At 42.4% G+C, this 23,660-nt stretch overlaps 1 protein-coding gene and 1 long non-coding RNA gene across 3 annotated transcripts in view; one reads left to right on the top strand and one right to left on the bottom strand.

Annotated features, from left to right (window-relative positions):
* Nucleotides 1-23,660, top strand: part of LOC133255280 (uncharacterized) — a 164,425-nt gene that overhangs the window by 59,111 nt on the left and 81,654 nt on the right. For both annotated transcript variants that reach the window (XR_009738912.1, XR_009738913.1), the window contains exon 2: nucleotides 18,710-18,933. This is a non-coding gene — a long non-coding RNA (uncharacterized LOC133255280). The remainder of the gene's footprint in view (nucleotides 1-18,709; nucleotides 18,934-23,660) is intronic.
* LOC133255275 (cathepsin Z-like) lies at nucleotides 20,556-21,712 on the bottom strand. Its single transcript, XM_061429803.1, has one exon. It carries the CDS (start codon nucleotides 21,492-21,494, stop codon nucleotides 21,060-21,062), a length of 435 nt encoding a protein of 144 aa, XP_061285787.1. The 5' UTR covers nucleotides 21,495-21,712; the 3' UTR covers nucleotides 20,556-21,059.

The following is a 23,660-nucleotide window of genomic DNA, read 5'->3' as shown; positions in this document are numbered from 1 at the left end:
CTTGCTTTAAGCCCTGCCTGCCTATGCTAGGAAGGAGAGTGACTAAGATGCCCCCACAACATTGCCAAAGCCATTCAGGCTGTGGGCTTGTGTGGTCATGCGCCTCAGAAGGTCTTATGTCATTTGGAAAGCTCTCTAGTTCAGCAATCTTTGCTTCACTTTGTCAATGCACAGGAGAGTGTATCATTGCAGCTCCCCTCCCCCCACCCCTCAGGCGTGTGTTGGGCTAGAATCTGTTTGTGAAAATATTATTTTAGGATTGCTTTCACTCCTATCATCTGCTTATTTTCCTTCCTGCATATTTCATAATGTAGCATAGAGATTTCTGATTCAGCAGTTAAAATAGTCTGTGCATTAGTTATCACTTCCTTGTGACCCACTTTATACACAATTACTCATTCTGGCATTGAAAGTCCAGATTAAAAAAAAAAAAAATCCCTGGGACTAAAGTATGTATTAATATATCTGTGGGAGTAAAAAGGAGATATTGACCAAATATCTATTGGTAGCACTCAAAGGACCTCAATCAGCCCCAAGATTTCCCATCTCATTTACTCTTCTGTAAAAGCTCTCGAATTACACCCTCTTCAGTTATTCTACACCCACAATCCCACTTTTTCCACCTCCTCTACTTTCATTTCCTTCCCCTCAAAATACATCTCTATGATGAATCCACCAAACACTACTGTCCGCTGTACCTCCCCGTGCTAAGGGTCGTGGGGAACTCAAAGAGCAATGGGACAGTCCCTGCTCTGAGGAGGCATCCATGCCAGTTCAGTGTCCCCCCTACCACTCAAATGTGCTATGGGCACCCCTAAATCTTTATGACTGCCTATGACAGGCAGATTCTTGGGCCCTACCCCCCACTAGAGAATCTGATCCAGTTGGTCTGCACTTTTAACTCCTCTCCAGGGAATTCTGATTGGGACCCTAAGAAGATATTTTGAGAGACTCGGTGACACAGTGGAAGGCAGTAGAATCTCTTGCAAGCTTCACTGAGGTGGCTCCAGTCCCATGAAAGAACAGAGACAGGGGAGACAGAATTGGTCTGAGAGATTGAGGGAAGGCTTCCTGGAAGAAGTGCTTTTAAAGAAGAGCTGAAAACTAGACAGTGGGAGGCACACAGGCACGGTCATCTGCTGCCACCCCCTGCCGAAGGCGAGGGCAAGACTTTGGCCACATTCCTCCTGTCTGGGACCTTTGGAGCAACTGGGGAGGATGGGAGACCCTGGGATAAGGGATACACTCCTCTTGGAGAGGCCAAGTGGATGATACTTTTTGCTGGGGTTCCTTCCCGCACACAGAGCCCCAGCTCCAGACCCACCTGCTAGCAGAACCCTGCCCGAGGTCCTTCACTTCTCTGACCTGAGTGAGGGCTGATGTTATGTGCCTTGTAGGCTGGGTGTGAGAATTTAGTGAGTTAATGGGTGTGCAGTACCATTGGTACACATTTAAAATTCAATATATAAGAGCTAATGTTATTCTTATCATTCTAGTTTTTTCTTTAGGATAAATTCCTAGAAGTGGGATTACTGGAACAGCAGTATAAGTGTTACTAAATGGGATGTATAAAACAATGTGTACAAATTTTGAGTTTTATAAAAGTGTCTAAAATTTGACTGCTAGAGATAAGGATGATTATTCATATTTATAACACTAGGTCCTTGGGAGGATATATACTAAGATATTGTTGTTTAGTCACTAAGCCGTGTCTGATTCTTTTGCAACCCATGGACTATAGCCCGGCCAGGCTCCTCTGTCCCAGGGATTTCCCAGGCAAGAATACTGGAGTGGGTTGCATTTCCTACCCCAGGGATTGAACTACGTCCTGACCCAGGGATCAAACCTGTGTCTCCTGCTTGGTAGGCAGATTCTTTACCACTGAACCACCTGAAAAGTGAAAGTGAAGTCACTCAGTCATGTCCGACTCTGCAACCCCATGGACTGCAGCCTACCAGGCTCCTCCGTCCATGGGATTTTCCAGGCAAGAATCCTGGAGTGGGTTGCCATTTCCTTCTCCAGGAGATCTTCCCGAGCCAGGGATTGAACCTGGGTCTCCCGCATTGTAGGCAGATACTTTACCATCTGAGCCACCAGGGAAGTTGAGAGCCACCTGGGAAGCCCAAATCAAAATATTAACAGAGATCATCTCTGGGTATTCTCTGTGTTTTTCTTGCTGCGTTGATAAATGGCAGCCACTCTCTTCCTCCTCCTCAATTCTCCTCTTAGTCTCTCTCCTTCCCTCTATATACACACACACACACTCACAGCTAGTTTTAATGCCTGGAAGTTAACACTTTTTTCTCCCAGGAGACTCTTATTAAAATGTAAATATATTACCTGGGAAAAGCACCACTTTCAACTCTTCCCCCAGGTTATTGATTCAATCAGCTGGCTGAATCCTGGCCCACAGTGAACACAGATGGAAGGACTGGGCCAGGGCTACCGTCCCCCAAGGATAAGCCCAGAATAAGAATGATGGCAGTGAGCATTCCAAGAGTTAGAAGGCACATCAAAAACAATTTGATGTTCAAGGAAAGGAAACTAAAGACCAGAGTAGGTTTGCAGAGGAGGGCTTGAGAGGGAATGGCTGCCTGCTCTCTGATTTGGTCGATGTTCAGTTGGACGCAGAGGAATGAACCAATGGACCTTTCAATGCCTCCTGCGCAGTTCTGTAAAAAGCCAATTATTGGGTGAAAAGAAAGATCATGAGACTGGAGATTGCTTATTTGCACACACCTGCTCTTCTTGGCATATATTTTAGAGCAGAAGGTTATGGTTTATACAAGTGAGTTTCAAAGGGCTGGTAAGTAACTCACTCTGAAAGCCCTTCTCAGATCTCCGAGTAGATAGATGCAACAGTTTGGCATTAAACTGATTCATTAAAATGTTTCCTGTATGAAAACTTTCCTTTTTTGATTATCTTATTTCATAGCTCTATTACTTTTGACCATAGGGTTGGTTTTAGAAAAGCGAAACCCTGTAACATTCCCTCCAGTATATTTTCATACCACAGTCGAAATCTACATTTTTGGACAAATGCTTTGAGAGATTGGTATTTCTGAAATGCAACTTCGTTGTTTTTAGTTTTCCCAAATTTGAGACAGAAACACTTTTTTTTTTTTTCCCCTAGAGCCCAGAGCCATCCCTGCCTAACTCAGGGCCCAAACTTCATATCAAAGTTCAAATTGTAAGAAACAGATTTCCAGTTTTAGAAGACAGGGGCTACATACAAAAGAGGATACTTAGGTTGTCAACGGAGATAAAGCCTGACACTGTCTCGCGTTTATCATAAGGAAAAATAAAGGGAGGTGGGAGGCTGAAGGAAGGGGCCAGCTAGGCTGTAACCCATCTTATGTACTCTTCCTCAATTTGGCGTCTACTTCAGAGGAGGCTCCAGGGGTGGGTCTTTCAGGGCTCTGTCTTTGAAAGAGACAGGCCCAGGGGTTTGCTGGGCCTTCTGCTTCCTGGGTGAGGATCTCAATCCAGATCTGGTTATGGAGGGAGCCTTTCTCTCTGGCCCTTTTACTAATTCTGGAGGGAAAGGAATACAATCCCCCAGGCAGGCAAACCTGCACAGCAAATAGAGAACAGGATGGGCAGGGGCAGGAAGGGTAGGGCCGCACTGGGGGAGGACAGAGGGAGGAGCCCACCAGAGCAAGTTGTGGTGGGGGATGGTTTTCCTGCTAACCAGACGCCAAAGGGTGTCTTCAGGGCTGGGAGCTGCTGGAGCTTCCCTTTGTCTGACTGAGTGGGTACTGCAGTTGTCTGCCCTGGATCCTCTTTGCTTCTCCCCTACCAGGAGCATCAGAGCATCTCACCTACCTCTGCAGCTCCCATCTGCATCAGTGCTCGAGGTCCCCAGATCTCTTCCCTGGGGACCAGACTCATGCATCCCTCCTCTACCATGACATCGCACTGGCACCTCAAATCCAACCTTTCCTGAGTGACCCTGGTGCCTCTCCATTCTCATACGCCCTCCACTTGGATTCTATTATCTCAGTCAGGGGATGGGGTGCTCACTCACAGCAGAAATCTTTCCCACCCTTGCATCTTACCAAGTCCTTAGGACCAACTAGACCCCATAGCCACCCTAACTACAACCTGGGATGTCAGTCAGGCCACCGTCACCTCTCAGGGGACTGGAGTGGCAGCCCCCTCCCTGGCCTCCCTGTCTCTACTCTTGTCCTCCTCATATCCACCCTGGCTGATTTTTCGAGCAAGCAAATCTGATTCCATTTCAAGCCTCTTTCTATGTTCCCACTCCCATGCAATATGTTCAAAACCTAAACTTGGCATTGGCAGCTCACAATTCTATTCAGAATGGCAGCTTTTTTAAAAGTTACATTATGAACTATTTAAAACCCACAAAAAGGCATAAAGACTATAACCACATGCATACCCATCCCCTAACTTCAAAGATAAAGCCTTATCTCTACAACAGCCAAAACTGCCCCTGCGTCCCCTCCCCTCCCCTCCCACAGAGGTAACTGCCATTCTGCATCTGCCAGCACTCCTCTGATGTCTCTGCAATTTTCCTTAGCATGGCTTTTCTATTTCATTATAACTTGTCATTATTCCTTACGAGCCTCTCTTGCTGGTTAGATTTCAGGGAAGTCCGGGAAATGCTATGAAGAGACCACTGAAAAAGTGTCCCTTCAGGTACATTCTCGGCCTCTCAGGTCACCTCTCCTCCTTGCTGCTCTCCAGCGTGATGCTTTGTGTAAATTCACTGGGTAGGAGGGGTGGTGTCTTTGGGGACCCTTTGGGTAGGGGTTGGGAGGGTAAAAGACAAGGTCCTCAGACCCATACCACACCCTCCAGATCCTCGCTGATTCCTGCTGTGGGGTAGCCGGACTCAGCCTGCTCAGCTTCCTGGGCCACTCTGACTCCACAGCCTTGGCTAGCAGCTCCCCTTGTCCTTTACCACTGCAGACCCCAGAGGAGACTCTCTGATTCTCAACTCAACCATCTCCCATAAGACATGGGAACTGAAGGGAGTTCAGAGAAGCCAAGCTCCAGCCTTCCTCTGCCTAATCACACTACTCTGTTTCACTGTGATAAGTTGGGGCAGTTTGAGAGGTATTTTCCTTTCTGATCCCAAATATGAAGCAGAGCAACATCCACCCACTCCCAGGTCTGGGGTTCACATCAACCTCCCTGACAAGCAGACAAGGTTGTCCTTCATCTGTACCCTTCTTACCTCTGGGGTAGGTAGTCTCCAAAGAGGACCATTGTTAATTCATCTCTCCCTGTGTGTGCAAAGTGCTCCTTCTATCAAGAAGTAGAAAGTGCTTCCTTTCCCTGAAGGGCTGGTCTTGTGACTTGCTTTGATCAACAGAGTGCAGTAGAAATAATGTTCTGGTAGTTCTGAACCCAGACCCTATATGCACTGGAAGCTTCTTCTTCCTCCCAGTTGGAAGCCATCTGCCATGTACTCTGATGTCATCATACTGTGAGGAAGCCACCTGAAGAGGCCAGAGAAAGAGAGAGAATGGCCCAGCTCTTCCATTTATCTCAGCCAAGGCACCAAAGCTGGGGGTTAAGAAGTTTTCTTGGATGTCCTAATCCCAGTAGATACTCCATGAACAGAAGAACCACCTAGCTGAACTCAGCTCAGATTGCAGAATTATGAGAAATGATAAAATGTACTTTCAAGCCATCAAGTTTTGGGTGGTGGCTTATTATGCTCAATAGTAAAATGAAACACCCCTCCAGCTGCATTTCTCCTGACTGCCTGCCTCATACTTTATGCTTCAACAACTCACAGCAGCCTGCGTGACTCCCTGCATAGGCTGTGCTGTGTCTCACTTACATACCTTTTATTCAAGCTATACTCTCTTTTCCCCACCTCACTCCTCTGCCTGGCTAACTCCTGTTCCACTTCTGACTCTCTCTTTTTTTTTTTTTTTGAGGCATCTATGTTACCCTTAGGTAAATCCCATCATTACACTATAATTATCTATTTATGTATCTGCCTCCCAAACTAGGCTTGAATTCTTTAAAGCTGGGTACTATGTCTCATTCAGCTTTGAGACATTACTTTATATGGAAATGTGAGCAAGTCCCTTAAACTTCTTTAGTTCAGTTTCTGTGTAGTCAGGGATAGAATTCAGTTGTCTGTAGCAGAAACCCAGCCTCACTGGGTTAATGAAACAATGGTTTATTTTTTCACACACCAAGACTGAAAGTAGGCCTTTGGGGGCAGAAAGAGTAGCTTCACAATGTCAGAATACCCCAGTGTTCTTCTGTATTCCTGTTTCACCACCCTCAGGATATGGCTGTCTGCCTTACGGTTGCCTCAAGGTCACAACATGGCTGCTCCAGCACCAGTCTTACATCCATGTTCCAAGTAGGGTGAAGGAAAGAATAGGAGGAAGGGGCAATGTCCATATAAGGACAGCCACACTTTCCCAGAAATCCCCAGAAGACTTCTACTTAAGTCTCACTGGTCAGAACCATATCACACGGCCATTCATAGCTGCAGGAAAGACATGACAAATGTTTGCAAAATGATTAATGTTGACAGGAATCACCCATGGAGTATAAACGTTGAACTAGAAGCAGTAACTTCTTGGGGTTATCTATCTGTAAGGAACAAAAAGAGGATGGATTTGGGGGTAGCAACTGGCAGTGTCTGCATCATTCCCTACCTGTAAAACAGGACTAAGACCTACCTTGTAGAACTGATGAAATTGAGAGAGAATGCAGGCAAAATGCTGTTCTTTGTACCAAGGACATACTATGCATTCAATAAAAGCAATTCTCTTTCTGCATTTCCAGATGTGGCACTTAATTCAAACATCCAAGAGTTTTCCCTGAAGGGGCAGAGAATTAGTTGGCTCAAGGCAACCATCCCACTCTCTGTCTACAATGCTTCTGTGGTGAATTTGCTTCTGATGATTAACAAATCTTTTCTCAAAGGTCTATTCAACTGTTAATAAATCCAAACAGAATTATCACTACGACTCTTCACTTACAAAATGTGACCCAGAAAAAACAAAGCTTGGAGAGAGACAAAAGGCAACGAGCTGTTTTCAATGCTTTGTGGCTATTGTGCTGCGTATTTCATTTCTGATTCATTGGAAAATATCCAGCACACTTAGATTGGTGAGCAGCCTCAGACAAGGGGGTTAAGGATAAAGTCTCCAAATTCTTAGTCACTGGCACCTGGAAATGTTAGCAGTAGGAAGATTTCTTTTTGCTAGGAAACTGCTCTATGATTCTGTAACCACCCTTGCCCCACTGGGGTTTTTTGTTTGTTAAAGCAGACTAAAATTTTATGTATAGGTTAGGACTCTTTTGTTTGCAAGAGAAAAACACAAAATGCCTTATTAAAAGGTGAATTTATTGCCCTGACTAAAAAGTCCAGAGTAGAATTTCAGGCACAGCTGGCTCCAAGTGCTCAGGAATCTCTGTGTCTCTCAGGTTCTCTCTCTGTGGTAACAAGACTGGCCACCTGGGGTTCCTGCATATCAACCCACCACCTCAGCAATCCCAGCAGAAAGAGGATGCCTTTTACCCAGTGGTTCCAGAAAAAGCTCCAGGATTGGCTCAGCCTCAGTCACATGCTTACAACCCAATCACTGCGTTAAGGGAATGTGGTTCTCCTATTGGTTAGTCTGGGTCGCATGCCTGAACCTGGAGCCAGGAGGTGGGTTGAGATTGGGAGATGCAGTCCATGGGGTCGCTAAGAGTCAGACACGACTGAGCAACTTCACTTTCACTTTCATGCATTGGAGAAGGAAATGGCAACCCACTCCAGTGTTCTTGCCTGGAGAATCCCAGGGACGGGGAGCCTGGTGGGCTGCCGTCTATGGGTCGCACAGAGTTGGACACGACTGAAGTGAAGTGAAGAGCATAATTAGGGTACTACTACCAGCAGAACAGTGTGCCCAGGCCCAGCCTCACAAAAGTTTAAAGAGTTCTGAACAGATTCAGATTCATTTGATTTTATTGAAAGTTAACACCATAATAATACCAGTGATACTCTTTGCCATCTGTCAAAATCCTACTCATTTTTTCAGGCTCATTTCAAATGCCACCACAAACAAATCCTTCTAATGAGATTACTTTTCCATCAGCACTTTATTTTTCTCTCATGACTGTATCATTTCTTGCCATGGATTATGGTGAGTTACACACCCATTTGTCTCCACCCTTGGTCTGAACAAGGCCCCTCTCTCATTCACTACAGACAGCCTGAGGATAAGAGTTTCTATCTGGCTGTGACCAGGCCTTGGAATGCAGAGAATGCAGGATGGTGAGGAGGGGAGAGATCACATGGCCCCTCCAGGAAGAAAATACATCCACGGGGCAAAATTGGATTTTAGAAGTCAGGCTGGCTTTTCTTTTTAAAGTCATATTGGAACCGTCTTTTTTTTTTTTTTTAATATACATGTGTGATGAAACCTGGAGAGAAGCTGAAAACAGATTCAAGCCTTGAGATGGCAGCAGTCTTAAAAATATCATGTCCTGAATGAATTAGGGAGAGAGAGTTGTGAGGCGCCTTCCTCTCTTCAATAAACAAAAATGCAAATATCCCAGATGCCTTTTATACCCTCCCCAGGGCTAGCGGCTTATTAATCAGTTCAGAACCTTTCCACGCTGCTCCAGTTTTTTACAAGCAGTCTGTTTCCTCTCCTGTCCTTAGTGGCTTCCTTCCAGGGACACTCCCCTTGGGAGAAAAGGCGCCGACATACGGAGATCCTTCCAGAGTCACCCTTGCTTGCAGACACCTGCAGATTTCCCTTGAACGTTTCCTGTTCAACTCAACAGGTTTTAATTATGTGAACTAATATTTGCTCACTCTTAAACCATGTTTACCCTCGTAAAAGGCAAACTCCAAAGGACTAGGCTTAGGCGAGCCCAGAAGGAGCTAAATGTTTATGTAAACGGGCTCGTGATTTCCCGCCACCTCACATTTCCTCACTGCTCCATCCTTCTGAGGACTCTGCACCTTGGCCTTCTCATTTAGAGCAGATGATCACAAATTCTCTTTTCAGTTTCCACCTACCTCTGGTAGAAACAGGACTAAGTTCTCCTCCTAGAGACACCCCATCTTTCTGTGCAGAAAAATCCTCTGTTGGTTCCTTACTTGGGACTCTATGTGACCCTAATGGTGCCGCAAAGGTGCTTCTCTTTCTGCGGCTGCTGGGTCCTATTTCTGAACCAAAAATGGAAGACCGCCTCAGAAAATCTGAGACGTATTTTTACTCAGTTCTTGTCAAGCATATCACGTAGTTTGTTCCACAGCCAAGTTTCTTCCTCATAATTCTGACATGTTGGTCTGAAAACACACTCGTTTCCCATAACCAGAAGAGCGTGGAGCAGGGGAACTTTACAATTCAAGAGACAGAAAAGTGGAAACTAGTCACATGAGGCTTCATTTGTTCTAACAGCGAACACAAGGGTTTCTAATGTATAGTTTGGGGCTGTTGTTAGAGTCCAGTGTTCTTATTTTGAGCTGAGAGAAAATGTAAGGTTCTTCCTCCCCTTCTCCCCCAAACATCCACACCAGGCTGCTCACATGGTGGGGTTGGGGGAGGAGCATCTTGGGAAAAGAAGCAAGAATCAAGTCACACATCTGTCAACCAATGGGAAATGAGCCACTTTATCCACAAAGTACTGAAGCAAGAGCATGTGAATACCCTTCTGTCTACAGTAGAGCCTGTGTGTGGATCATGACCCAGTCTGACCCACACCAGAACTCTTCTCTGTGCAACAGATATTTAACAAGGCAAAACTCACACCTTTTCTCTTCTCTAAATTGGTTCTGTGATGTTGGGGGAATGAAAGTCTTTGACTTTCAATACACATCACTCAGATATAAATAACCACTCTGAGGCCTCACACTTGACTTCCTCAAAGCTCAGGTCTTCACTTCCCCAATGTGTGGTCAAATACACCTGTTCCTCAAAAAAAAAAAAAAAAAGGCATATTGGTTTCTTCTAAGTAAATTATCCTCAGATATTTCTGAGGCAAGGTCCTCTACCTAGGTGATCAGTTGGATGCACATTGCATTTCTCCAAAGACACTAACCTACAAATTCAGATAGGCAATTCTGGAAATCAAAGAAAACTTGCCATACGCTGTGATCTTTAATCACTGCATGCCTTTAGGTATAAATAGTTCAGCTGAAAACATGCCTGTACAGGCAAGCCCAGGACACTGAATATGTGCACGCACACACAATGCCATTGTCACAAATAGAAAATTCCATGCTTTCAGGACAAAATCCTTAAAATGCTTTCAGCCAAATCCTTAAATAGTGAAACTAAGAATGAAAGTGACAAAATGAGTGATTTCAACCCACTTTGATTATATTTTTGGAGCTTGGTCAGATCAATTTCCAAGTGAACCAGCTCAGACGGTTCACCAGGGAATGTGTGGTTCACCAGCCGGAAACCAAGCTCTTTGTCAAGCTAGGGGGATGTTTCTTCTCATTCCAGCTCAAGCTCCAGTCATATAACTTATTAACTAAACCACAGGTAACCAGCCCTCTCCAAAACGTGTAAGGAAAAAGGTTTTAAAAAGGAGGGGCGAACAGAATAAAACCAGCTCACACTGTGAGCCAGTGGAAAGTCTGTGAACAGACAACTCCACACTGGGCACTGCTAGTTAACAGGCACAAGCCAGTGCTCCGTTTCAGACACACTGGGAGGACAACTGAGTTCTCACACGCTTCTCCACATGTGGCCCTGCACCCATCATCCAGGTGGGCAAGAAAATAGTTTCCCTTAGGTGAGCAGACTTGCTGGAGGAAGTCATGTCTATAAACAAAAGCTGACCCTGGGGACTGGATAAAATCTTAACTGGACCCCTTACTATACTGAGGATAGGTTGAGATCACATAACCTATCTGGGGGCATCTGCTCAGATGGACAGGAGCTGGGCCCTTAGGAGGGAAGAAGCAGCTGTGGGTTTCCCGGCCTGAGAGCCCAGATCCAATGTGCCATCAGTCTGCCTTGAAGATTCTAGGATGGAATCTTTCTCCTTATCAGACACAAAAATCCACGAGAACTGCATTTTAAAGTTCCATAAATACACAGTAAATGAATTGTCACTGACCATTTACACGCATGGCATTTGTGGTAGCAACCACTAATACAGAACTTTTGCCCATTTAAGATCTGAGGCTTATGTTAGGGAAAACTATTAAAAAGTAAAAAAAAAAAAAGAATTAAAAAAAATTTTTTGACAGTTTCTTAGCTCGTTGGTGTCATCACCTATCTTGGAATTTTTAAAAATAAATATCTAAAAATCCAGACAGCAAATGGTATCATTTTATTCATGCCCTGAGTGTTGGGCATGAATTAGCCTCTGCCTCTCACCATTATAAATTTCAGACTGATTAAAAATCCTAATGTAAAAATCAAAATGAGTATTCAAAGGAAACATAAGAGAATATTTTACAATCTTGAGATAGGGAAAGACTTTCTAAACAAAATATAAAGCTCAGAAACCATAAAGAAAAAGATTTATAACCTTGACTGCATAAAAATTTTAAACTCTGTGAAGTAAAAGTCAATATAAATAAAGACCAGGAGAAAATATTTATAAGAGCTATAAAACAGAAAAAACATCCAGAATAAATAGAATGCATACAAACCACCCAATAATTAACATACAAGGAAGAGTTATAGAAAATTCACAAATATAATTGGACAGGTTGATATTACTCATGACCCCAAAATTTCATTCCTAGATAATATACCCAACAAAAATGTATGCACATGTATTCTGAAAGACATGCACAGGAACATCCATAGCATCATTATTTGCTAGTAACTGAAAGTTGGAAAGAACCCAAATATCCATCAGTAAATAAATTGTGGTATATTCACATAATGGAATATAATAAGCAATGTAAATGAATACATTACAGCTACAAGCAAGTACATGAATGACTCATAATGTTGAATGAAGGAAGCTAGACATGAGTGCATGCTGTATGATTCCATTTTATGAAGTTTAAAACCAGGCACGTCTAATCTATGCAAGTTATATTGCAGAATAGTGATTACTTGGGGGGGGTGGGAAAAGTTCTGATAATATTCTATTTCTTGACCTGGATGGTGGTATAAGAAGAATTCTGTTAATTATTTCAGTAGAATACTTTTCTGTATACTTTTATACTTTTCTGTATTTTTATACTTTGAGAAAATGCTACCAAAAATCCAAATGGTCAATAGGCATATGAAAAGATGCACAAGAAAAGATGCGATTTTAAATGATGCAGCTTTTTCTGCATATGATGCTGGCAGTTTTTTTTTAATTTATAATGTTCAATGTCCATGAGTATTTTGGTGTCTTTGTAAATTAGAACAGAATTTTCAGGGAGAAGCTTTGGCATTATTTACCCAAAATTCAAACGTGCATGCCTTTTGATGCAGAAATCCTACTTCAGAAATATATCCTTCAGAAATATTGATGCATAAGCACATAAATTTGTGAACAAAAGCTTGCAGCAGTATTGTTTGTTTGATGCTGAAAAATGGCAAACCACCAATGTGTCCATAATTTGGCAAGAATGTAGCCTTTAAAGAAAAATGAGGGAAGCTTTTATGTACTAACACAAAAAGAACTCCAGCAAACATTGTTAAGTTTAAAAACAGTTAAGTCACAGAATAGGAACATATTACATGATCTCATTTATATACAAATGACCTGAATGTAAACTTTTAATATAAAATTTAAAACAAGAAAACAAAACTAAAATCTGATGTGGCTCATTTATTTAAATATCTTACAAATCCTATCACCAAAAAAAAAAAAAAAAGCACTTCTCTCTGGAGATAGAATGCTGTCCCTGGACCGTCTCTCTGTTTCCTGGACAAATCCTAAGATTGAACCGCAAGAGGAAAGAAGTGTTTCTTGTTCCACAGCCTCCCAGAGGAGCCTCAGTGTCACAAATGCCAACTCCCACACAGGCCCGAGCAAGGGCACATGGAGTCTCTCCAGCCCTTTGTGCTTCCAAAGCACTTTTCAATAATTAAACTGCCTGAAGGGTGGGGGTGGGTGTGGCTCCCACAGACTCTACACTCCCTGGACAGAAACAGTCCTTTGGAATGCAAAGGCATCCCTTAGCAGTGGCCGTTCCCTGGCCCCTGCCCTTCCTCAGCCCCCAAACACTGAGGCAAGGGCCTTCAAGGCCCTGCCCAGAAGGCGGTTCTTCTCCCGGAAGAGTTATACTATTCTCTGTCTTCCTGGTCCCGCCTCCCCTTATGGAGGAAGAGCATTGCAGCAGGCAGCAAGAGAAATAATATCTTAATACTGTCAACTGCAACTCTGCCCTTTTTTTTTTTCCCTCGAGGATCCTACGAACAACGAAAAATGCATACATCCTTCCAGTTTCTTATTGTACAAATAAATAGCAGGAGCAGTCTATGCTACCATATTTTCAAATGGTTAGCATCTGGAGCAAACTTTTCCAGCCTTTGGAATTTAATAAGCCATTAAAATTTCACAGTTTCGGGGGAGCCCAACAAAGGATTAATGATTTTCATTTTACCAAGTACAGACGGTTTCAAAAACAGCCTGACTCTAATACCAAAACAATGTGAAAATGACAATCTCAGATTTTAAAAGCAGCACTCTAACACACTAAGATCTTATGAAAAACACGTTTTCCTCATATACTGTTAAACATTTCCTCACAGGCTGGTGTCAGTCCCCTTGGAAAGAGTTGATAGAGATTATATCCTAAATTCCCAAACCTGTCTATGCCCAAGAAAGACAGGAAGGCATTAAAAAAAAAAAATTACAGATTCCAAGTACCCATCCCATATTTACAGCATCTGCCTCTCTGTTCTTCAAGAATGGAGCTCTGGTATGTGTATTTTTTTAAACTGTTTTTAACTATGGTAAAATATTTATAATATAAAATTTACAATTTTAACCATTTTTATATGTACAATTTAAAAATAAATGGTGTGTGTGTGTTTTAATGTACAATTTGGGCTTCCCTGGTGGCTCAGACAGTTAAGAATCCACCTGCAATGCAGGAGGCCTGGGTTCAATCTCTGGGTTGGAAAGATCCGTTGGAGGAGGGCATGGCAACCCACTCTAGTATTCAAGCCTGGAGAATCCCACGTACAGAGGAGCCTGGTGGGCTACAGTCCATGGAGGGGGCAGGGAGTCACAAGAGTCAGACACGACTGAGGGACTAAGCAGGACTAAGCAGACATATGTACAATTTAGTGGCTTTAATGCATTTGCAATGCTGTGCCATCATCACCACTGTTCATTTCCCAAAACATTTTTATCATCCCAAACAGAAACTCAGGAATAGTTTAAAAGTAACTCCCTATTTCTCCCTCCCCCTGAGCTCCAGGCAATCTCTATTCTACTTTCCAGGTACCACATATATATATTGAATCATATGTTATTTGTCCTTTTGTTATTTTGCTTAGCATAATATTTTCAAGTTTCATTTATTATAACAGGTATTAGAATTTCATTCCTCTTTATGGCCAAATATGCATTATATGTATAAGGTACATTTCCTTTAACCATTCATCTCATGGTAAACAGTTGGGTTGTTTCTACTTTTCAGCTATTGTGAATAATGCTGCTACAGACATTGGTGTATAAGTTTCTGTTTCGTTGCCTGCTTTTGGTTGTTTTGAGTATATACCGAGGAGTGGAATTACTGCATACAAGTAATGCTATGTTTACCATTTGGAGCAATCAAACTGGTTTCCACAACAGCTGCACCATTTCACATCCCATCAGCAGAGTACTAGAGTTCCAATTTCTCTACAACTATGTCAATGCTTACTATTTTCTGTTTCTTTTTTCATTGTTTTTGTTTTATTCTTTTTGTTTTTCATTTTGTTTGGTTTTGGTTTTGGTAAAAGCCATTCTAAGGGGTGTAGAGTGATATCTCTTTGTAGTTTTGATTTGCATTTTCCTCATGATTAATAGAGGAGAAGGCAATGGCACCCCACTCCAGTACTCTTGCCTGGAAAATCCCATGGATGGAGGAGCCTGGTGGGCTGCAGTCCGTGGGGTCGCTAAGAGTCGGACACAACTGAGTGACTTCACTTTCACTTTTCACTTTCATGCATTGGAGAAGGAAATGGCAACCCACTCCAGTGTTATTGCCTGGAGAATCCCAGGGACAGGGGAGCCTGGTGGGCTGCTGTCTATGGGGTCGCACAGAGTCGGACAAGACTGAAGCGACTTAGCAGTAGCAGCATGATTAATAGAGGCTTCCCTGGTGGCTCAATGGTAAAGAACCTGCCTGCCAATGCAGGAGTTGTGGGTTTGATCTCTGGGTCAGGAAAATCCCCTGGAGAAGGAAATGGCAACCTACTCCAATATTCTTGCCTAGGAAATCCCATGGACAGAAGGAGCCTGGCAGCCTACTTTTCCATAGGGTCGCAAGAGAGTCAGACACCACTTAACAAGAAAACAATAACAACGTGACTAATGATGTTGAACATCTTTTTGTGTGCTTATTGGCCATATGTATATCTTCTTTGGAGACATATCTATTCAAGTCCTTTGTCCATTTTAAAATTAGGTTTGGTTTTATTTTTTTGTTTCTGAGTTATAGGAGTTTTCATATATTCTGAATATTAACTCCTTATCATACTTTCCCATTGTGTGGGCTGTCTTTTTACTCTCTTCAGAGTGTCCTTTGATGCACTAAGCTTTTTTATTTTGTTGAAGCCTTTATTTTTTCTTTTCTTGCCTGTGCTTTTGGTGTCATAGCCAAAAAATCATTATCAAGTCCAGTGTTATGAAGCTTTTCTCCTGTGTTTTCTTCTAAGAGTTTTATAGTTTAGCTCTTAAATTTAGGTCTTTGTTCCTAAACAAAGCTGATTTTTTAAAAATAATATAAGGAAAGTGTCCAATTTCATTCTTCTACATGTGGATATCCAGTTTTCACAGTACCATTTGTTGAAAAGATTGTCCATTCCCTATTGCATGGTCTTGGCACCCTTGTCAAAAATCATTTGATCATATATACAAGGGTTTGTTTCTAGGATTCTATTTTGTACCATTGGTCTATATGTCTGTCCTTATGCCAATACCACACTGTTTTGATTACTGTAGCTTTGTAGAAAGTTTTGAAATCAGGAAGAATGAGACCTCCAATTCTGTTCTTTGTTCCTCTTTTGAAATATTGTTTTGATTATTCCAGGTCCTTTGATATTCCATATGAATTTTAGAATAGATTTTTCTATTCTGAAAAAAATGCTGTTGGGATTTTGAAAGAGATTGTATTGAATGTGTAGAGCAATTTCTGTAATATTTTCAACTTAATGGGCTTCTTTGGTGGCTCAGATGGTAAAGAATCTGCCTGCAATGCAAGAGACCAAGTTTGATCCCTGGATCAGGAAGCTCTCCTGGAGAAGGGAATGGCTATTCACTCCAGTATTCTTGCCTGGAGAATGCCATGGACTGAGGAGTCTGGTGGGCTATGGGCTACAGTTCATGGGGTCACTAAGAGTCACACACAACCAAGTGACTAACACACTTCATCTTACCAAGCCTTCCAGTCCATGAACACAGGATGTCTTTCCATTTATTTGTGTTCTTTAACTTCCTTCAGCAATGTTTTGTAATTTTCAATGTTCAAGTCTTTAGCCTCCTTGATTAAAAATGTATTCCTGAGACTTCCTTGGTAGTCCAGTGGTTAAGACTATGCTTCCACCACAGAGGTCACAGGTTTGTTTCCTGGGGGGGAACTAACATCCCACATGCTGCACAGTGTCACCATAAAAATATATTTTTTTTATTCCTGAATACTATCTTTTTGACATCCTAATAAATGGAATAATTTTCTTAATTTCCATTTCAGACTTTTCATTGCTAGTATATAGAAATGTAACTGATTTTTTGTATTTTTTTTGTATCCTGCAACTGCTAAATATTATTCACTCTAATTGTTTTGTGTGTAATCATTAGAATTTTTTACATAAAAAATTCTATCATCTCTGAAGAGATAATTTTATTCTTTTCTTTCCAATTTAGATATGTTTTCATTCTTTCTATTGCCTAATATCTCTGGCTAGAACTTCCAATATTATGTTGACTAGAAGCAGACGTCTTTCTTTCATTCCTAATCTTAAGAGAAAAGCTCTCAGTCTTTCACTGTTGAGTATGATATTTGCTGAGGATTTTTAATATATGGCCTTTTAATACTGAGGAAGTTTCCCTCTGTTTCTAGTTTTTTTAGTATTTTTGTCATTGAGTGTTAAATTTGTCAAACAGTTTTCTGCATTAATTGAAATGATCCTGTGAGATTTTTTTTTCATTACATTAATGTGGTATATTGCAGAAATTGATTTTTAAATATTGAACTCTCCTTGCATTTCATGAATAAATTCCATTTGGTCATGGTACATAATCCTTTTAATATGTTGCTGAATTTGATTTGCTAATATTTTTTTTTAAAGCTATATTCTTATTGGACCCTGGTATATAGTTTTCTTTCCTTGTAGTATCTTTTTCTGGCTTTGGAATCAGGGTAATGCTGGTCTCATAGAATGAGTTAAAAAATATTCCCTTCTGTTCGATTTAGGAAGATTGTGAGAAAGAGTGGTATTAAGTCTTCTTTAAATTTTTGGTGGAATGCATCAGTAAAGATATATCATCCTGGAATGGTTTTTTCCCTATTTTATTGAAGTATGATCTCCTGGTGGTTCAAACAATAAAGAATCTGCCTGCAGTGTCAGAAACCTCAGTTTTATCCCTGGGTCGGGAAGGTCTCCTAGGGAAGGGAATGGCTACCCTACTCCAGTATTCTTGCCTGGAGAATTCCATGGACAGAAGAGCCTGTCCATGGGGTCGTAGAGTCAGACCCCACTGAGTGGCTAACACTTTGACTTTCGTGATTGATTTACAATGTTGTGTTAATGTCTGCTGTACCTCAAAGTAATTCAGTTACACACGTATACGTTCTTTTTCATATTCTTTTCCACTATGGTTTATCATAGGATATTAAATACATTTCCTTGTGATATACAGTAGGTACTTGTTGTTTTAGAGTGTATATTTTTTAACCAGCTTCTCCCTCTCCCCTGCTCCCATATTTCTGATAAAGAGCTGGGTTTGGGCCTGACTACCCCAAATACCCAATCTGACCATTCTTAGATACAACTCTTGATCAACTAGTCATATTATATTTTAAAAAAGAAAGAAAAGGCTTTGGATAAGAAATGTACCCAAGCTACCCAGCTCTGGAAGTGCCCACAGGAGGGAAAGAAAAGGACACAGGGGTGAGCGAGACTCTGAGAATGAGGAGAGCGTTGACACCCTCGGGAGGAAAGGTTGCCTGGTGTACAAGTTCACCCTTTGCCTGACTGCACCTGCTTCTATCCAGGTAGCTTCTCCCCGCAGTTATACCTGGCCTGCAGCCACTAGCTTTCTGGGAAACTGCTTAGTCTGAGAGAGGGTGAAAGGAGAAGGTGCTATGTACAAAATGCAACTCACAGGACTCAGATGACCAGGTATCAGGTCCCTCCCTGAGTTGTAATGGACCAAGCTGTGGTGCTGCAGCCAGAGAGGGAGCTCCTTGGTGTGAACTGATAATGTGAGGTTATTCTCACCAAAACGTTTTCTTAGTCTTATGCTCAGAGATCCTGGACAATGGGAAAGCATCATAAAACTTGTAATTAGACAGGAAAGCTATTTTTTGCAGGTCCTTTGCCTTTTAACCTCAATCTCTCTTCTCCCCACCCCCATCTTTCCTCAGGCAGTAGTCTACGCTTCCAGTAAAAACTTGCTCAGCCACTTGTGTAGAAAGAGGAATTAATATTCAAATACTCAACGGACTGGTTCTCCTTGGTAGCAAGTAGCCAAGCAAATATCCAAGTGAGAACCAGGGAAGGAACAAAATGGCATCAAGCCCAAGTGAGAAGTGCCTCAGTCATCCTGCAACACCCTGGATGTGGCCAGAGAACTACATCCTCTCTCTAGGTGAGTCATGGCCTCCACACCCAGCAGGGTGTAGACACACTGCACTGAAACTCAGATGAAACAGTAAGAAAAAGTCAAGCAGGTGAAACACTTCCTTGCTATCGGTTTGATAAAATACTCAATGCTGCTTCAAGATGGAAGACAATACAAGGTTGGGTTTTCAACAATACAAGGTTTTACATGATCCCACTAAAACTAGGGTCCTGCAATGAGGCTTGAAAGTGTGTAGCCCCATATATCTTTCCAACTATAAATACAGAAGTTCATGGAAGCTCTGAAAAAAATTTTTGTTTGTTTGGTTTTAAGGGGAGGCGAACTTCAACAGTGCTCTAGACCTTAAATAGATGATAAAAGACAATTGGGAGATCTGAGTTTTCTCTTCAAAAATCCTAGATGTAAATACATCCTTAAACTATTCCTATTTATACTTTTTTTCCCCTTACACCTCATAACATTTCAGTACAAAAGAGAAAGTGATAATAGCATCTCAGCTTTTCAGAACTGGCTCAGGAGACCAAAGGCTGAAAAGAGATTGTAACATTAGCTAGAAAGCCTGTGATTAAAAGTCCAAAACTTAAGACCTAACACTCAAATATTCTAAGCTACTATTACAACAGAAACATTATTTTCTCAAGATTGAGAAGGACTAGTGAAAAACTTTGTGGACCTGCAAAGGCATGAACTTACCTTCAATGCTGCAGTAACCTAAGCTCTCATCTTGACGAGCACAAAAGTTCATCTGCCCCTTTTTATAGCTAGAAAGTGTCCCAAATGAACTTTACCAGGTCATTTCATCACTATCATGATGATTATTGTCAATAAACACTGATTAAGCATCAGGACTTGGCCAGCACTAACATGAAGCAACCTATTTCAACTTCCCTGAATCATTCCTTGGTGAACATATCCAAGGGCATTGCTCCATCACTGTTCTGGAATTGTACTCTTTGCAATTTATATATATATGTGTGTGTGTGTGTGTATGTGTGCTGCTTTTGACACAAGCTTTCCTTGTAAGTAGGCATTAAAATACAGGCTTATAATTAGCTTCTAGGGAGGCAAATGTATTGTAGAGCAGAGCTCAGCAGGAGAGAAGTCAAGGCAGGTATTGAAGAAATATGGCCTGGAAGATGCATAATACAAAGGTTTTCTGACGTGTGAGAAATACTACTAAAGTAAGGAAGGAAAACAGAGTCCTATCACTATAGACTTTTCAGTTATTATTTCCACACATATTAGCACGTGGTTCTGAAAGTGTATTTGCAACTTGTCCAATCTTGAAAACCTACAGTAGGCTGGCATGTAACATATACAATCCCAGACAGATCACAGCTACAGGAGGGCAGCGTCGTGTCTAATCGTGCTGGTCTCTCCGGTCCTGGGGCCAGCACCTTGCCCCAGGATGGGTGTTCAGTTCCTTTCCCTCTCTCCCTCCCTCCCTCCCTCCCCTCTTTCTTCCTGACAGCCTCCGTCCCTTCCTCCCTTCCTTTCTCTCTCTCTTTCTCCCTTCTTTCCCTCTTTCTGGTGTGACATGTGTATTTTTTCATCCCTTAGGCAACTTGAAATTGCCATCTCCCCTCCCCCCACCCTCCCATGGATTTCAAGGTGACAAACAGGTGACAAGTCTGAACTGTTTTGCCTCTTAAATTCATCACAGACTACAGTTGCCGAATCATTCACTGAATAAAACGTAGGTCACATCATTCACTGTCTAGCGATCACTCTTCTCCAGGTAGATGGTTCACAGCCATCACTGTGGCAGGAAGTCGTCCTGTGTAGGTTCAAGTCATCCACAGTCAGACTCTCCCCCAGGAATGCTCCTTCAGCACACGCTGGCATTTAGACAGCTGTCCCTCCTCTGTACTCAGTGCTGTTACCAGCCATCAGATACTTGAACATTAACTCCCATTCCTTCAAACCATGGTAGGACCAACCCAGGGCCCATGTTGATGGAATCCCCTCTGGTTATGGATCATGAGATTATTTCTTTAAGAAGTGTTCTTCTGGAGACATCTGCCTTAAGTGATGGGGTCCCCACATGTGCAGTTCTCCTGGGTAGCTAGGTTGTAATCAGTACTCTTCCCATCTTTGTCACTGTCCTCGCACAGCCTCTCTCACCCCATGGTTCACTCTGTAAATTCTGGACAATTCAGTACTCTCTTCCATCGGTGACATCCCACCTGGCTACGGAAATGGGCCTCCTCATGGAATTCAGCATAGATGCCTCCAGAGGGATTAGACATCTTGCCTGTTGCCATTGTACTGTGGCTGATGACCCGCTCGCCTAGCTTTCTGCCATCATCTTCTCCCTCCCAGAGAGGGAGAAGCCACCAACTTTCTAGTGGTTTCTTGTGGTTCTGGAGGATATGGCACTGTCTGAATTCAGCGCCTGTTCTGCCCTGGCTAACCTTGTCACACTCCTGGTCCTTGGCCTGGTACTTGTTACTGGTCTCCTTGGGGCTGTGGTGGGGTGGATGCTGGATCCAGCGGGTGCTGCCATGCTGGGGTGTGCTCGTTCCTGGTAACACTGGCCTAGTCAGCCCCATCCCACCTTGCACCATTTCCAGCTCTTGGGCAGATCCGATGGTGACCCATACTCACAAGGCCCAGAGTCTGTCCTGCACCCCAGCTGGGCATGCTGTTCCCAGCACAGGGGCTGGTAGCAGCCACAGCCTGGGCGGAAGGGGCGGCCCCGGGCCACGCAGCCAGCAGCAAGGGCAGCACGAGCAGCGGTGGTGACAGCCATGCTTGCCCGGATGACTCCCTGGCTCCTGTGAGAGTGGAATCTGACCCCAATTCAGACCCCAGTTCAAGTATTTCTTGAATCACATCCTCACAGACCTCCCCATTTGTTACTTTCTTAGGCTCTAGCATCTAAATCTAAGACCAGAAGTGAACTCTAAATCCTCATGTCTCTCAATTTACGGGATCCTGCCACGGTACATAGAACTAGCCTCAGTGCAGAAATGGAAAGGGTACTTGATCCTTTGTGCTGTGCCTGGTCTAAGTTCCAGCTTACCTCACAGGGTGTTCTGGCTGCCTTGTTCTCTCCCCTGAGAACTCAGAGAGGTAAGGTCCACGCCGGGACTTAGGCACTGGACCCTACCACTCTCCACCCTTTGCAACTGTTTTTCTCATGTTGTACCAACTCTTCGTGCTGCCCTTCTTCATATATTTGAAGACTGTGTCTCACCTGTTTCACTCAGATGACCCACGAAACTATTTTCTCTGCTCAGTTTATTAGAAGTTACAATGGACTTGAGTCTCACTAAGTTTGTAGCCACTCATCACAGTCTATACTGGTCTAAGTGATGAATACAGAGGTGCCCCTGGAGTAGCTAAAGGCTGTGTGGAGAAAATAATATCTTCTCCAGGAGTGTGTCTTCTCCCCCCCAAGATACACGAGGTTGTGTTTGTACCAAAAATAGAGCAGGGTTTTCAAGACCAGATCTTATGGGGAGTGTGACCTTTAGTAAAAGTGCCTTTAGAGCAAACTCACAATTCTCACTGTTCTCCTCACACCTTGTTTCCTCAAAAAATTAAGCAAATATTAATAGCTGCAGAATTTGGGTAATTACATAGTGCTTCATACTGCATCATATAATACCATTTCCAAGTTAGCCTGAGTATAGCATTGTATTCTCAGCAGAAACCCAGAGAGTAAGGGCTCATCCATATAATTCCCAAATGTCAAGCAAGTGACAATTTGCTGGGCTCTCCTCTGTAAAATCTCTTTTGTAAAATTAATAAATAAACTAGAAGGTATAGAATTCTATATCTACTATAGTAAAGTATAGAATATACTACTCTATACCTTGGTAGAATATCCTGTATAATTTACCTGTAGACTGCTTAAAGATAAAATTCAAAAGCTGTTAAAACCTGTTCATAGGATGTTAACATACAGAAAAACAAGTCAATGGCTTTTATATAATGAAGAAATCCCTGCGTTCATCACTGATTCCCTCTTCCCTCCAAAGGCCACATTTCTAAGTTCAGTGGCAGGAGAGAAGATACTCATTACCCTTCCCTCAATCCTTTCCAGAAGTAGTGCTGGAGAAAACATAACCACCCAGGCGTGTCATCACTACACTGAGAGGGGTACACCCACAGGTGAACTGATCCCCAGCAAGGTGTGGGAGGTAATGAGCAGAGCTCTAGTTTGCAGGGAGGCATAAATCACAGAAATGTTGTACTTCAGAAACTGCTGCACTGTAACCAAAGAGCTGATAATTATGTCAATGAACATTCTACTTTCTCTTTACTATATCCATCTGTTCACTTACAAAACTAACACAGATGTTCTTTTCAAAGGCCATATATTTCTGAAAAATGCAAAAGGTCTCACTAAAAAGACAATACTAGGTGGAAGAAAGCATTTTATTTTTATAACATTTTTGTTAGCACGTGTTCATTCATCATCTTTATATGAGATGCGCTATTCAGTTAATTATCTTTCTAAAATTAAAATGTAATATATAAGAGGGAAATTGCCAGAAAGAAAGCAAAACTACAAATTGTGGTAAAATTAGCTGGTTCTACAGTAAATTTTAGCTTACTAGAAAAGTCCCTTTCAGCCAATCTTTATCAAGCACCCTATATATCAAACACCATGCCAGATGCTTTAGGAATACAGGAAGGCAGTATGATATATGGTCTGTGTCCTCAAGGCATTTTTAGTTTAATTGGAAAGAGCAGTGGTATGTAGATATCGATACAGAAATCAA

This window comes from Bos javanicus, chromosome 10 (assembly GCF_032452875.1).
Source record: "Bos javanicus breed banteng chromosome 10, ARS-OSU_banteng_1.0, whole genome shotgun sequence".
Lineage (NCBI taxonomy): Eukaryota > Metazoa > Chordata > Mammalia > Artiodactyla > Bovidae > Bos > Bos javanicus.
Note: the sequence above shows the minus strand (reverse complement) of the source record. Positions and strands in the feature narration are given on the sequence as shown.

Bases quoted from the DNA above. Each gene is read 5' to 3' on its own strand.
- LOC133255275 (XM_061429803.1), bottom strand. From the start codon at position 21,494: ATGGTGCAAGGTGGGATGGGGCTGACTAGGCCAGTGTTACCAGGAACG.